Raw genomic sequence first — 14664 nt, 5'->3', positions numbered from 1 at the left:
AATTAGATCCTCCTACTGCTTTTATTCATGTCTCATATTTGGCCTCACTTTTAGGGCTAGGCCCATTCCTTTCCCTGACACAGACATGCTGTGTACACCCCCGTGAATAGTGCTGAACTCTTCACATTCCCTTCTCATGTCTTGTGATTATCCACATCCATTCCTCTCTGCTCTCATCTGGTCTTTATTTGCTTATCTTCTTCATTTTTCACCTGACATTGCCACTTATTCTCCAAGCACATTCTCCCTTTTCCTCCTAATCTCCTACTATGGTACAAAGCTTTCAAAGACTGCTTCTTACTACGTGCTGCCATCCTTCCTTCCATGCTCCAGGCGCACAACTGAAGAAAGTCACACACATGCTTGATCCAAGTGCTACATAAAAGAACTGCAGAACTGAGTCTTGGACTATAGGATTTGGAGGGCTTGCTATTAGTCTTTGGTTTATGATCTGTGATACACAAATGGCACCTGATTAAAAAAGAATCAGAATTTCTCTATATATTCAGATCTCTGCATTCAGATATCACGCATCCTATGAAGAGTATGCAATAACCAGGTATTTTTTTACACTAGTGTGATTTACCTGAGTGCTCACCAACAGCCATTTAGTTTTTGAGACATTAAAAATTAGGGAAGAACCCAACCTGGGGAGAGTTTGAGATTAGTACCAGTGGACTGAACAGAGAAACTACTTCCTTTGTACTCGTAGAAGGAAACCCATGTCTTTATCCCTCACCAATATTAAAATCTCCTAGGAGGTTTCTTTTCTTTTTAAAATCTCCCATGTTTGAGAAAAGTAAAGATGAGGTTTTGGATATGATTAAGATTTCACTTAATGGCTTTTGCCCAGATTCTGAGGTTACATATCTGGTCAAAACATTATCTGTTTGAGGCTGCAACAACGAAAAATTAGTCTACGACATGTCTACAGTTCACAGATTGCCTGTTTCATATTAACAGCATGATAGGTATTTTCATTTTTGTACTAAAAGTAGTACATGATTTGAAATGGTTTCTGCATTTCAAGTAATTGTATGTATTAAAACAAATACCAAAGGTGCAAATCCACAGTTTGCATCCAGATTGGCTGGGGCTATGATTGACTTATAAGAAACTCTCTTTGAAAACAAGAACTTACCTTGTCAAGAACAAACAAAACAAGGAAAGGGAACAAATCAAAATAACTTATTTTCTTTATAATATATATATAAAAGCTATAATATATATGAGCTAAAATATATATATAAGATATGACATTCTTTAGCTAGTATTCAATGTCAATAATTTCCTATGTACTGTGAGGGGGAAGAGCTCTGGAATTTACTTATACCACTTAGTGGGAAGGCAACAAAGGAGGTAGTTATGCAATAAGACTTGAAAAATAACATAGTTCATGGCGAAGATATATCTAAATGATATTCTGAGGCAATTCTCTGCCACTTTCTTATAAGCAAGTGGTAATAATCTGAACATAAGAAAATTGCTTTCTCAATGTAACCAGGTTTGTACCAGAGAAGGTACACTTGTGCACAAGCTGTTACATAAGTTGCTCCTCTAAGGGCACACTTCAAAAAATTTCTCAGCATAAACCTCACTTTGCAGCCCTGCTGATGGAAATTGGAGGCAGCTGAAACTGTAACCATAACATCCACTTTCAACCTTGGTGAACTTCAACCTTCTCCAAAGCGTTCCCGCCAAAGTTTTTAGATTGATTTTAGAAGCACTTATGCAAAATTGTGAAAATGTAGAGAGAATTACATTTGGATGAAGTTTTATCATTTCTGTGCAGTACCTAGGTACTTTCTGGTAGCCTTCTAAATAAGCTTGTGCAGGATATCCAGGGACTGGGAAAGGGAGGTGGATAAGCTTAGTTCCATTAAACCTCCACCTAAAGCCAGTAACAGGAGCCCTACTCCCACCTAGAGACCCATCATTCCCATTACAGACTAGGCTGTTCTGTCCCACCTGGGAGTGGGACATGTCTGCACACATGGCAGAATTCATTAAGCTCTGGGCAGGGGCCAGCTTGTCTTACTGCCACTGGAGACCAAGTGCCTCTAAAATTGCTTTATTTTCTCCTCACAAATTAATTTCCTGCATTTCCACTCTTTTAAGTGTGAAAACATCAGACTATGACCACTCTGCACGGAGCAGTGAGTCACAAAGAGAGGGGTAAGAGCTTTATCAAAGAAAGGGGAAAGTGCCAAAGGCTCTTTGAAACTCCTGAGGCCACATTTACGTTTGCAAGTAGCAAGGCCCAACAGCAGTAATGCAGAGTTTGTCTCACTTTTGAAATTGCAGCATCTAAACTACATGCATTTGGGGGAGTAGGGCGTGCTCTGAACTATCTCCAGTCTAGTCCCACCAGCTGGCACATGTAAAATAAGATCCTGGAGAACATCTCCTCATTTAAGCTCATTTAAAGGGAAATGCAGTTTGCATGCTCTGTGAACCAAAGCATTGTAAGTGGCAATAACTCTGAGAGTTGGTGGGTGGGATTTTTTTGGTTGGGGTTTTTGGGGTTTTTCTGGGAAAAGTGCAGTCCTTACAAGGTACACCTTGTAGAAGCTGATATAATAGAAAGGATCTGCAAGACACTAAAGCAGTAATCAAAGGTAGAAAGAGAAGCAGACAAAAGAGAGGGGAAGAAAGAATCTCTAAAAGTAGTAAGCCTCATTAAAACTGGAAAACAGGCAAGAATGGAGCATAAAGTGCTCTGGGATTTCTGCCTACCTTTCTAATGACAGCTGGAATGAAAGCCTGAAAGCCTCAAGTCAGAGCACAGTAAAAAAGAAAAGATGAATGTAGTGTAAGCCTATAGACTACTGTACCTTTAAATGTAGAAGACAATGTGCTGAAACAAGGACAAAAAAACTGAAAATGAAATGGTGAGGATGCAAGCAGTGGCTAGGAGGAGCTGGGATTAAGAGAACAAGATCAAAATTAGCTGAAGAAAGCAGAGCAAATATTGTCAGTTGAATGCAGTCCAAACCAATAGATAAGGATAATGGGAAACGTGAGATCCCCAAATTTTTTATCTTCCTGTTTTGTTCTGTTTTGCCACAGTCTTGTAGCTTTATATTTGCCTGTCCCCTATGGAAAGAGTCATCCCATTGTAATGCCACGCCTTATTTTCATGATGAGGCCTATAGCTGAAAAATAGAGTGACTCACCAACAGTATTTCAGCTGAGTGAACACAACGATTCTAATAGCTGTCTCCTAATTAGCAGGTTTTTGAGATAAAGACAGTTGAATAGCTTGCATCCTCTGACACTCCAAATTAATAACGCTCCAGTAGCAAATAATAAAGTGGTAGAGATTGGCATTATTACTTTTTGGTACAGTACAAAATAAATTAAAATTAATCTGGCTTGTTTATCTACACAGTCTAGACTATTTCAAAATGCTGGAGATCTCTGCCTTGGCTCTAACAGACGATCCCCTAGAGAGCTCTAAATAAAGCTAAAAGAACTGCTCCTAAAGCAAGATTCAAAAATTTCTAGATTACAATTTTATGAATAAAATTAATTAACCAACAATTCATTACATTCTAAAAGCTTCATCTGACCATAATAATCCTTGTTTGCAGCCCAAACAGTATTTGGTAATTGCAGAATGATGGAGTAATGTGGATATTTTTTGATTACAGTTCATTACATAAGATAACAAGGAAGAATTTGTCTTTGAATTATAACGAAAACTTAATTGACACTACTATTTAAAATATTCCCAATTACTAAATTTCAGTCTGTGTCTTAATCAGTTTTATATTAGAAAGAGATTTTAACAAGATAATGCTGTGAAAATAATTTCATTGCATTATAAAACCTTTGGCTGGATCTCATAAGTAATTAAACTCCAGCCATCTTGGAAATCTGACACAAATGCAATTCTAATTTTAATATTCTTTAAGATTATAAAGTTTCAAGTTTCTTTTACTTTTCTCTACTGCCTTTAATCAAATTTAAGCTTTTCCCTCCCTCCCTACCACCAGTCTAAAATTTATACTTTCAAGATAATTTCAGGAGGGATAAATGCTAGACACCAGAATCATGCCTCAGCACACAAGCTGAACTTAAGCAACAACAAGGGTAATCTTATAAAATGCAGTTACTTTTCTAAGCAATATATGCAATGATTACCCAGTACTATTCTTTCAAGACTTTACACAGACATGCTCTCAGCTGAGGCTGAAGGTTCTGAGAGCTCCTTCAGTATACAGCAGAGTTCACATAAGCTCAGGCTTCATCCAATAAGGCATTTCTACCATGAATTCACATTTATTTCAGAGGCCTTTCTAAACCTTGTATTTAATAAAATAACAGACAGATAATCTCCTATGGAGACACTAAGATGCAACAGGAACAACTACAGTGCTGCCCATCCTTCATATAGGAAGGCTATAAACTTCTGGCTGCCAGAAGTTTTAAAATGACAATAGCACATTTTGAACTAAAACGCCTGTAGGGAAGGACACAGAGTCAGTCCTGTGCAGTTGGGATTCCACCTGCCCAGTGTTGTGCCAACAACTACTTCACTTCCAGCTCATCTCCTTCTGACATTTATGAAGATCCCACAACCTGAATTAGGAATAACTCAAAATCACTGAACCAGTTTTCATTTAATGGTACAGCTGACTTGTATACTAGAGGCAGAGTCAAGAGAAGTGCAGAATTCAGGCTCCTGTCACTTAATTGCTGAACAAGGAAGCAAGAAATTAAGGACAGTCTAGGGGAAAAAAAAATTGCATTTGCTACATTGCATGGTTCACTTAAATTTAATGCCCTGTGTTAAGACCCATAATAACTGTTGATAAGATGATTAAAACCATGCAGCCACAATATCTTGGTCCAGACTGCAAACAATACAACTGGATTCAGTCTTGCCATAGGCTTACTTCTTACTACAAGCAATAAGGAACCACAAACCAGTGGATCACATTTTGCTCATTAATTAATTAAAATCTGCCATTTACAAGAGCATTCAGAAACTTCTGCTCCAAAAAAGCTTTTTTAACTGAACATGTGAAAAACAGATATAAAGCCCCTTCATTTGTGGCAAAAAGAAGAATAAAAGGATGGAAAAGTTGCTACTATATATAGCTTCTGGATTTCATGACAGAGACAATTTACTCAACGCAATTATCCTGTGTATGTTAAAATGCTTTTATAGACTAACCAGACCAAACATAAGCCATGCTTACAGCACTCACTACAAGGTGAACATGTTTATAGGGAGTCAAGGTCAAGAATATGTGTTTTATGTGAAGTATAGACTTTTTTTTTATAGACAAACACACACGCATATAAAATGCTTTCTAGAACCAAGCAACACCAGTGCAGGGAACACAAACTTACAAACATACAAACATTTTGTATTTACAATGTAAATACACAATGATGGCCTAATGAACTTTCTATTTGCTGCAGAATTGCCAGGCTCCTGCCTGAATGTCAAAAAACCATCCCCTGCACTGAATAGTATGATGACAATTTTCTGTGTCTAAGTGACATCAATAAGTATGGAGATATGCATATGTGTTTTCCCCCCAAGCATCAATTCCACTATAGTTTTGTGTACTAACTTGTCAAGAATAATAGCAGTAAACTAATGAATAGATACATAATGTATTAAAACAAAGTTTATTGTTCCTCAAAAATATTTGTACATAGTTTCATTTTTTTTATATACAGTCGTATATTGAAGTTTAAACATCAGGATTTCAAAAACACAAATGTATTTACTTCAATATTTGGTTCAAGTCATCTGCCACAGCTTTTCCTAAAACCCTCAGAAGGTATTTTACAGCAAGTTGAGCTGATAAGAGACTACCCATACCCAGAAGAAGCGGTCCCACCGGCCCTGTGATCTTCCCCCTTCTTGTGCATTGCTACTCTAACCCTTCAGTGATCAAGTCAGAGAGCTAAACTAGTTTAAAGTAGTGGGAAAAAAAAATCCCAGGAAGATGAAATAGGCATTAATTGATCTGAATATCATCCTCTGTTAAATAGTATGTCTTCAAATTTTGATGAGGACAAAAGGAAACAGCCTCAAGTTGTGAAAGGGGAGGTTTAGATTGGATAGCAGAAAAAATGTCTTCGGCAAAAGAGTTGTTAGATTGAACAGGCTGCCCAGGGAAGTGGTTGAGTCACCATCCCTCGAGGAATTTAAAAGATTTGTAGATGTGACACTTTGAAATGTGATTTAGTGGTGGACTTGTGTGCTGGGTTAATCATAGAATCATAGAATCAGCCGGGTTGGAAAGGACCTCCAAGATCATCAAGTCCAACCCTTGATCCAACACTGCCATGGTTACTAGATCATGGCACTAAGTGCCACATCCAGTCTCATCTTAAAAACCTCCAGGGATGGAGAATCCACCACTTCCCTGGGCAGCCCATTCTAGTGCCTGATTACCCTCTCTGTAAAGAATTTCTTCCAAATATCCAACCTAAACCTCCCCTGGCAGAGCTTAAGACCATGCCCTCTTGTCTTACCGATAGCTGCCTGGGAGAAGTGACCAACCCCCACCTGGCTACAACCTCCTGTCAGGGAGTTGTAGAGAGTGATGAGGTCTCCCCTGAGCCTCCTCTTCTCCAGGCTGAACAGCCCCAGCTCCCTCAGCCTCTCCTCATAAGACTTGTGCTCGAGTCCCTTCACCAGCCTTGTTGCTTTTCTCTGGACCTGCTCCAGCACCTCAATATCCTTCCTGAACTGAGGGGCCCAGAACTGGACACAGTACTCCAGGTGAGGCCTCACCAGCGCTGAGTACAAGGGAAGAATCACTTCCCTGGACCTGTTGGTCACATTGTTCCTGATCCAGGCCAGGATGCCATTGGCCTTCTTGGCCACCTGGGCACACTGCTGGCTCATGTTCAGCTTCCTGTCAATCCAAACTCCCAGCTCCCTTTCTGCCTGGCTGCTCTCCAGCCACTCTGTGCCCAGCCTGTAGCTCTGCATGGAGTTGTTGTGGCCAAAGTGCAGGACTCGACACTTGGCCTTGTTGAACCTCATCCCATTGGAATCAGCCCAACTCTCCAGTCTGTCCAGGTCCCTCTGCAGAGCCCTCCTGCCTTCCAGCTGATCGACACTCCCCCCCAGCTTGGTGTCATCTCCAAATTTGCTAATGGTACACTCAATCCCCTCATCCAGATCTTCAGTAAAGATATTAAACAGGACTGGGCCCAACACTGATCCCTGGGGGACACCACTAGTGACTGGCTGCCAACTGGATGCAGCCCCGTTCACCACCACTCTGGGCCCAGCCCTCCAGCCAGTTCCTGACCCAGCACAGAGTGCCCCTGTCCAAGACATGGGCTACCAGCTTTTCCAGGAGTATGCTGTGGGAGACAGCATCCAAGGCTTTGCTGAAGTCCAGGTAGACCACATCCACAGCCTTCCCCTCACCCACCAGGTGGGTCACCTGATCATAAAAGGAGATCAGGTTGGTCAGACAGGACCTGCCCTTCCTAAACCCGTGCTGGCTGGGTCTGATCCCTTGTCCATCCTGTAGGTGCTGTGTGATTGCACTGAGGATGATCTGCTCCATAACCTTGCCAGGCACTGAGGTCAGGCTGATGGGCCTGTAGTTTCCCAGGTCCTCCTTCCGGCCCTTTTTGTGGATCGGCATGACATTTGCCAACTTCCAAATATCTGGGACCTTCCCAGCGAGCCAGGACATGATGGAGAATGGCTTGGAAAGCTCTTCCACCAGCTCCCTCATCACTCTTGGGTGGATCCCATCTGGTCTCATAGACTTGTGAGAATCCAAGTGGCTCAGTAGGTTGCTAACTCTTTCCTCCTGGATTACAGGGGGCCTACCAGCTCTGGAGGCCAGTTGTCCTGAGGACAACCTGTCTTACTGTTGAAAACTGAGGTAAAGAAAGTGTTAAATACCTCAGCCTTTTCCTCATCTTTGATAACTATGTTCCCGCCCATGTCCAATAAAGAATGGAGGTTTTCCTTGTCCCTCCTTTTGCTACTGATGTATCTGTAGAAAGACTTTTTGTTATCCTTAACAGAAGTGGCAAGATTAAGTTCAAGTTGTGCCTTTGTCTCTCTAATTTTCTTTCTACAAGACTTAATTACATTCCTAAACTCTTCCTGAGTAGCCAGCCTTCTTTTCCATAATTGGCAAGCTCTCTTTTTCACCCCAATTTCCTTCAGAATCTCCCCACCGGTTTGCTGGGACAGCCTGCTCCTGCGCATTCAAGACTTGCTTTTGAAGCATGTTCATCCCTCCTGCACCCTTTGTTTTCAAGGGTTGTTTCCCAGGGTACACCCTGAACCAATCTTCTGAATAGGCTGAAATCTGCCCTCCGGAAGTCCAGCACAGAGGTTTTATTGATGGCCCTCCTTGCATCCCTGAGTATAAGATTTGGAGTTGATGATCTTAAAGGTCTTTCCCAATGTAAATGATTCTATGATTCTATGACAAAACCTGGTTTAAGAAAACTGCATTGAAAAGATAACATAATAAGAGCAACAATTTTCTTAAGTTTAGGTGCTCAAACCAGGGTTGGATTAGATGAACACCAGAAGATTGACGCAAAAGGGTCAGAAATTTGTCACCAGGGCTGAGGGAGAGAGTAGGACCACTTCTTTGCTCAGCAGTTAACCACAAGACCATCTTCACCGCATTATGAAAGTGTACACTTAGAGGTCATAGAAGAAAAGACTCTCTCTCCTGCTTACAGCACATCACAACAAAAATTCACATTGCATAACCTGGTTTATTTCCTAAGCCTTTGACAGACTAACAGAAGACATCCTGAAAATTAACCCTCCTTGTTATTGCCAGATCTTGATTTCTCCAGCCCAATCACAGGTTGCAAGGAGCGATGGCAAGACTGGGTGAAATATTGCACTCACACAAGCTTCTTTATGTGCAGACAAAGTGCGAATAATCCTAGAAGTATGATAGTTGTAGAAAAACACTTTGCCATCTGAACTTCCTGTCACCAAAAGTGTTCCATCTGGAGAAAATTCACAGCCCACTGCAAATCCTTCCACCTGTGAAAATCAATAACAGTGTAACTCTTGATGCTGATTAGAAAAGTTCATTGTGGTATACTGAAAATTAATATAGTATAAAAAAAAATGTATCTTTAAATAAATATATACTAAAGACTTCTCCAGGTGTTTATTAAGACACAGCTATACTACAAACTTATTTAATCAAGCTATTAAGCATTCATAAAGTCTTGTAATAACTATTTTCTTCAGAGTGCATATGATCAAAGTACACTGGCACACAGGAAAGCAAATTAAGCCAATTAATATCTATCACTGATTTATAATAAAACACTATTAGCAGATATATTAAGAAGCAGAGGTACTTTGCTATCTATCTTTTGTTTAAACTTGGATACTGAGTTCCAGGTGAAGAAGGATACCTTATGTCCTTCATATCTTTTCTTTTTGTTGATCCGGTATGGTCGCTGTGCAGAAAATAAAGCCATGTAGTTCCCGTTTGTCTGAGCAACAAACACAGACTCTTTTGGGTGGAGAGACAGACTTGGGCAAGTGTAACGCTCCTGAAAATAATTTTAAAGAAAGTTTTGTTGTATGAAACAAAAGATTTGCTCAAATGATTCAAATTATCTTTTGATATATTTGAAAGCCCATAAAAGGCAAAGTATACATAAGTCCTTTCCATGGTATACATTATGTAAAGTTACTTAACTCATTACAAACCACTGAAAGTCTTACATCAAGACAAATGCTAAATCAAATCTCTACCTCAATTTCCTAGATATTGACCAAAATCCCATATCTCTCTAAACCATAATTATACTGCAGAACAACTGAAGAAAGATAATTCCAACCAGATGGTTCTCAATCATCCTCTTCCTGCCGAGGAAAACCAAAGTTTGAACATGAAAGTGAATCCTCTTCTCCCATATCCCTTCCTCCACAGTTATACTGTGCTTTCCATGCTACTTTGTACAGTTCTCAAATCCTCCATCCTCTCAGTTCTGGCCACACTGACAGGAACAGAAACTACCTCATTGAAAGAGACACATTTCTTCACCTCACTCTTAAAAAAAAAAAGAATAAAAAGGATCATTATTAGCCTCCTTATGACAGTAATGTAGGCTGCTGCTGGCTGTAAATCCATAAATATCTGCAGTAATTAATAAGACTTGGTTTTAGTCTAGAGTTCCTATTTAAGACTGAATTAAGATTACTTCCAGAACTCTGCATGGGGACTCCATCAGAAATCAACTGCTCTCACAAGGCTTCCACTAGGTCCAAACCTCTTCTAGTTTCAGCCTAACCTAAAGACACAGTGCTGAATTTTGATACCATGAATACAAAATAAGCAGGATGTATCTGCATGTGAACAACACCAGGACACCATGGGTTATATGGTAGAGCAGGAAGAACATCAGACTGGTTTTGTAGTGTGATTTGAAAGTGAAGGACTGGGAAGGAAATTCTGGGTACTATAAGGTATTGGGCACAATGCACTGCATGTGTTTCCAGGAAGAAACTGGGTCTAACAGTATGGGATCAGAAAGCACAATGCAATCTGCAGGAGCACTGTGCTGTTATGCTGGGGATGCTGTAGTAATGGATTATCTCAGATCAAGTTGGGATCTACTCTGTTTGGAGAGATGAGGGTTTTTTTCCCACCTCGAAGGTGGGAGAAGGTTTCAAAGGTGAAATTCAGAAAAGTGAAGCAGAGTGTGCAAAATCATTACCAAGTTTTGTTTATCCGCAGTGCAGAAAAGGGAGTGTAGGTGAGAAGTCCATTTCAGAGATGCTGTAGTCATGAGAAGGGGCGGGGGCAGATTGTTTATTTATTTGTTGCTCCTTGATGCTGAACCTGTCTGGTCTGTAATTTATATATTCACAGTTGGATTTTTTTCCTTCCTATTGTCTATTAAAGATGTTGATAGATCCAAAGACATAACTATGGAAATTAAACATGAAACAATCCCATTAAATCATCAACTATATGTCTTTGTCAGAGGAGAACTGTTCATTTTAGCCAAAAAGCATCTATATACAATCCAATCATATTATATTACATAGGATATTAGACCTGGGTTTTCGAAAAAGACCCAGGGAGTTGAAATTATCTATTAACTTTCTTGGTAATCTCCTTTGAAGCCATTAGTCTTTCTAGATAATTTAGTCCATTAAATGTCTTGCTTGGATAGATGACTGAGAGAAACACTGCACCTGCACTGATAAACACAAATTTTGCCTCTGTGATTATGCTGTACTAGGTATCTGTATGCATGTATCAGGTTGCTATTACTATGTGAATATTAAACTCAACTTCTCAATAGCCCTCAGTGCAGCTGATGAAAAATGTATGAAAAAGTGTGGGAAAAGAAATGTGGCACTATAGCAACTCCTGCCATGCACCGCTGGCAAACTAGAATGACACTGCAGAGTCCTTGCCTAAATATAGCTCAGATGTCAGTGAATTAACATTGAAATGCAAATATTTTAAACACGAGGAGATCTCTCAGTCTTCAAGGTCATTTTTTAAGAACAATTAAGTGCTACATGTGAAAATAAAGCAAGTCATCAGCTTACATGAAGAGCATCTTACACATCATACCATGATCTTACTGAAAATCAAAAGGTTTTTTTTACTACACTGACAAGCATGAAATACTAAAACGTGACCTAAACAATACTAGTTGTTAATCTTACATGGAAAATCTGGTTGGAGATTTTTGCAGAGCTTTGGAAATCCCATGCAATGATGGTACGATCAGCTGAGTCCCGGCTTACTGCATCTGTGCTTGTAAGAAACTCTCTTCCTTCAGGGAGAAAGAGTATATCCAAAGTCTGTTGCACTGCAGCTTTGTACACTCTTAACACCTAGTGGATAAAAGACTTTGTTATTTTTTGACAGATTAGAACATTACAACCTATGTTTTCCATCTTCGTATTAATTACTATCTCCATTAAATCATATATTATTTTTAAATATTAAAAAAGTAACGCAATTTAAAATGTTGAAGTACTAGTGTATTAAATAGCTTGGTGAATGTATATAAAGAGTCAACATACAGGAAAATTAAATGAGATTTTAAAAAAGTATCCGTTTGTACAATTTATATATTATATTTATATATAAATAAGGTTCTGTAAATTCCCAAGGAATAACAGTTAGATCCAGAAAGAGCTCTAAACAACACAAAGTTGTGGAGCTGGGTCTACACAAGGTCCCTTTTATATTATGAACTCTTTTTGATTCCCTAGAAGAGGCAAAAGAATCTTTGGCAGGAAACTGGCCAACTTGGTGAGCTGGGCTTTAAACTGAAGAGCTCAGGGGAATCAAGGAGTCCAAAGTGGCAATGCTACACACACCATTGCAATCAGCTGGGGAATAAGCCAGGCCAACCAGTGCAGCAACAAATGTCCCTTAGCTGCCTCCCAAGATGAGAACCAGAACACCAGCCACCTCAAGTGTATGTTTACCAACACACAGAGCCTGGGAACAACCAGGAGGAACTGGAGCTCTGTGCACAGACAGAAAGTTATGATATAATGGGAATAACTGAAACACGGTGAGACAAATCACACGACTGAAGGATCACAATGGGTGGCTATAGGCTGTTTGATAAAGAGAGGTGGGGAAGAAGAGAAGGAGGAGTCATGTTCCATGTTTGTGGGAGGCCTATCAAATGCCTCTGCATCAATATAGGAAGTGGCATCTCCAAGGCGGCGTGAAGTCAAAATGAAAAACGTGACTGGAAAAGCCTGCATGAATTCACCAAAGGCAAATCGTGCTTGACAACAAAGTAACCTGCTCGGTTGATGTCGGGTGAGCAGTGGACATTGACTACCTGCATTTCTCCAAGGATTTCAATACAGTTTCCCACTGTCTCCTTCTAGAGAAATTTATGTTGTTGTGGTCTAGGCCAATGTGGGCGAGGCCCTGGCTGGCAGGCAGCACCCAGAGAATGGTGCTAAATTAGTCCTTTCAAACTCGTAACCTGCCATAAGTAAGGTCCCTCAGGGATTGATATTGGGACCAATGCTGTTTATTATCTTTGTAAGTGATCTGGAAGATGGGATCAAGCATGCCCTGACCTAGTTTGCCAATGATAGCAAACTGAGTGGGGAAGTGGACACTTCAGAAGGGAGAGCCACCCTGCAGGAAGACCTGGATAGGCTGGAAGAGTGGGCTAACAAGAGTCTTATGAAGTGCAACAAGGACAAGTGCAAGGTCTTGCACATGGGAAAATATAATCCAGGAGTGCAGCATATACTGTGATCTACCTGGCTGGGCAGCAGCTCTGTGGAAAGGAATCTGGGGGTCCTCATGGACAACAAGCTCAACATGAGTGAACAGTATGGAGCTGCAGCAAAGAAAGCCAACTGGATGCTGGTTGGTATCAACAAGGGCATCTCTAGTATAGATTTGTCATTGTCCCACTAGTCAGCTCTTGTCAAGTCATACCTGGAACACTGAGTTCAGTTTTGTTCCCACTATACAAAAGACGTGGACAGGCTGGAGAGGAACCAGAGATGGGTAATAAAGGTGATCAAAGGGCTGGGCAGCTGCTATATGAAGAAAGGCAGAGAGAACCAGGCTTGTTCAGCCTTGAGAAAAGAAGGCTTAGAAGAGACCTTATAACCATGTTCCAGTATTTAAAGAGTGGCTCCATAGATGATGGAGACCCCCTTTTTACAAAGAGTTACATGGAAAAGAGGAAGGGTAACGGGTACAAGTTATTCCTGGAGAGATTCCGATTGTACAAAAAAGTGGGTTAGATCCATGCAGAAATGGCTACTCAGCCACAGGATTCTGAATATTTTAACAGTCTGTAAGATGGATCTTAAAATTAAGACATATTTTGAACTATTCTAAGGAATACATGAACAATTTGAATTTCCTTTCTTTCCATCTTCCTTCATGAAATTCTGTATCTATGTTGTCTAATTAGAATTTTGCAAATCAATACTTTTGCTTTCTTTTTTCTCTCATTTGCCTCTAGTGAAGAAAAACTTCAAGGCAAGTGGCCAGATCAAAGCACACCATCTCTCTGAATATGGTGATCCTTGAAACTAGGACACTGGAAGACTCTTAGTTATTAATATCTAAATCTCTCTCTCTCTCAAAGACAGCTAAAACATAGCAGCCTGCACTTCTGACAGGGTGTTCAGGGGTTAGTCCTTCTTCTAATGTCACTAGAAAAACCAACAGAGCAGAGAAAGTGCTTGAAGCATTATACTGATTCCTAACTTTGTGAGGCATTTCAGTGCCTACCTTACACCCCTAATATTGCCAGGAACTACTGACTTCAGGGCCCAGACCTTTCGCAGACACCATAAGCACATACATTTTAAAAAAATAAAAACAACAACCAACCAAACGATTTTCAGGCGTCACAGTAAAATATCCTGGATTACACCTCTGTTTTATACTTCCACCAATAAAAGAAAAATCATTTAAAGTATCAAACACAGCATGAGACCTTCATTTATTGCCTCAAGCTAAAAATTCTGTGACTGTTGGGAAATGTTCAGAACTGGCTGATCCTGCTTTAGGGTAGCGATTTACTGGTTCATCTCCTGAGGTCCCTTCCAGCTCTGATTCCTGTGATCTCAGCATGTACAAGGGTGGCACCAGCACCTGCTCCAACTGCTTTTCACAGGCTTTGAGAAACGCACACTTTAGAAACATG

General features: G+C 40.2%; 1 protein-coding gene across 4 annotated transcripts in view; it reads right to left on the bottom strand.

The window, feature by feature from the left end:
* The window catches only part of WDR25 (WD repeat domain 25), an 87503-nt gene that overhangs the window by 15600 nt on the left and 57239 nt on the right, over positions 1-14664 (bottom strand). For 3 of the 4 annotated variants that reach the window (XM_032691962.1, XM_032691966.1, XM_032691965.1), the window contains exons 5-7: positions 11678-11848; positions 9400-9540; positions 7944-9016 (exon numbers count right to left, since the gene is read on the bottom strand). In XM_032691962.1, coding sequence (XP_032547853.1) covers positions 8795-9016; positions 9400-9540; positions 11678-11848 — 534 coding nt within the window. In that variant the 3' untranslated portion in view covers positions 7944-8794. Of the gene's footprint in view, positions 1-7943; positions 9017-9399; positions 9541-11677; positions 11849-14664 lie in introns of those variants that run through there. The other variant, XM_032691964.1, reaches the window with a different exon arrangement.

This window comes from Chiroxiphia lanceolata, chromosome 6 (assembly GCF_009829145.1).
Source record: "Chiroxiphia lanceolata isolate bChiLan1 chromosome 6, bChiLan1.pri, whole genome shotgun sequence".
Taxonomy (NCBI): domain Eukaryota; kingdom Metazoa; phylum Chordata; class Aves; order Passeriformes; family Pipridae; genus Chiroxiphia; species Chiroxiphia lanceolata.
The sequence above is the reverse complement of the archived record's forward strand: the minus strand, read 5'-3'. Positions and strand labels throughout refer to the sequence as shown.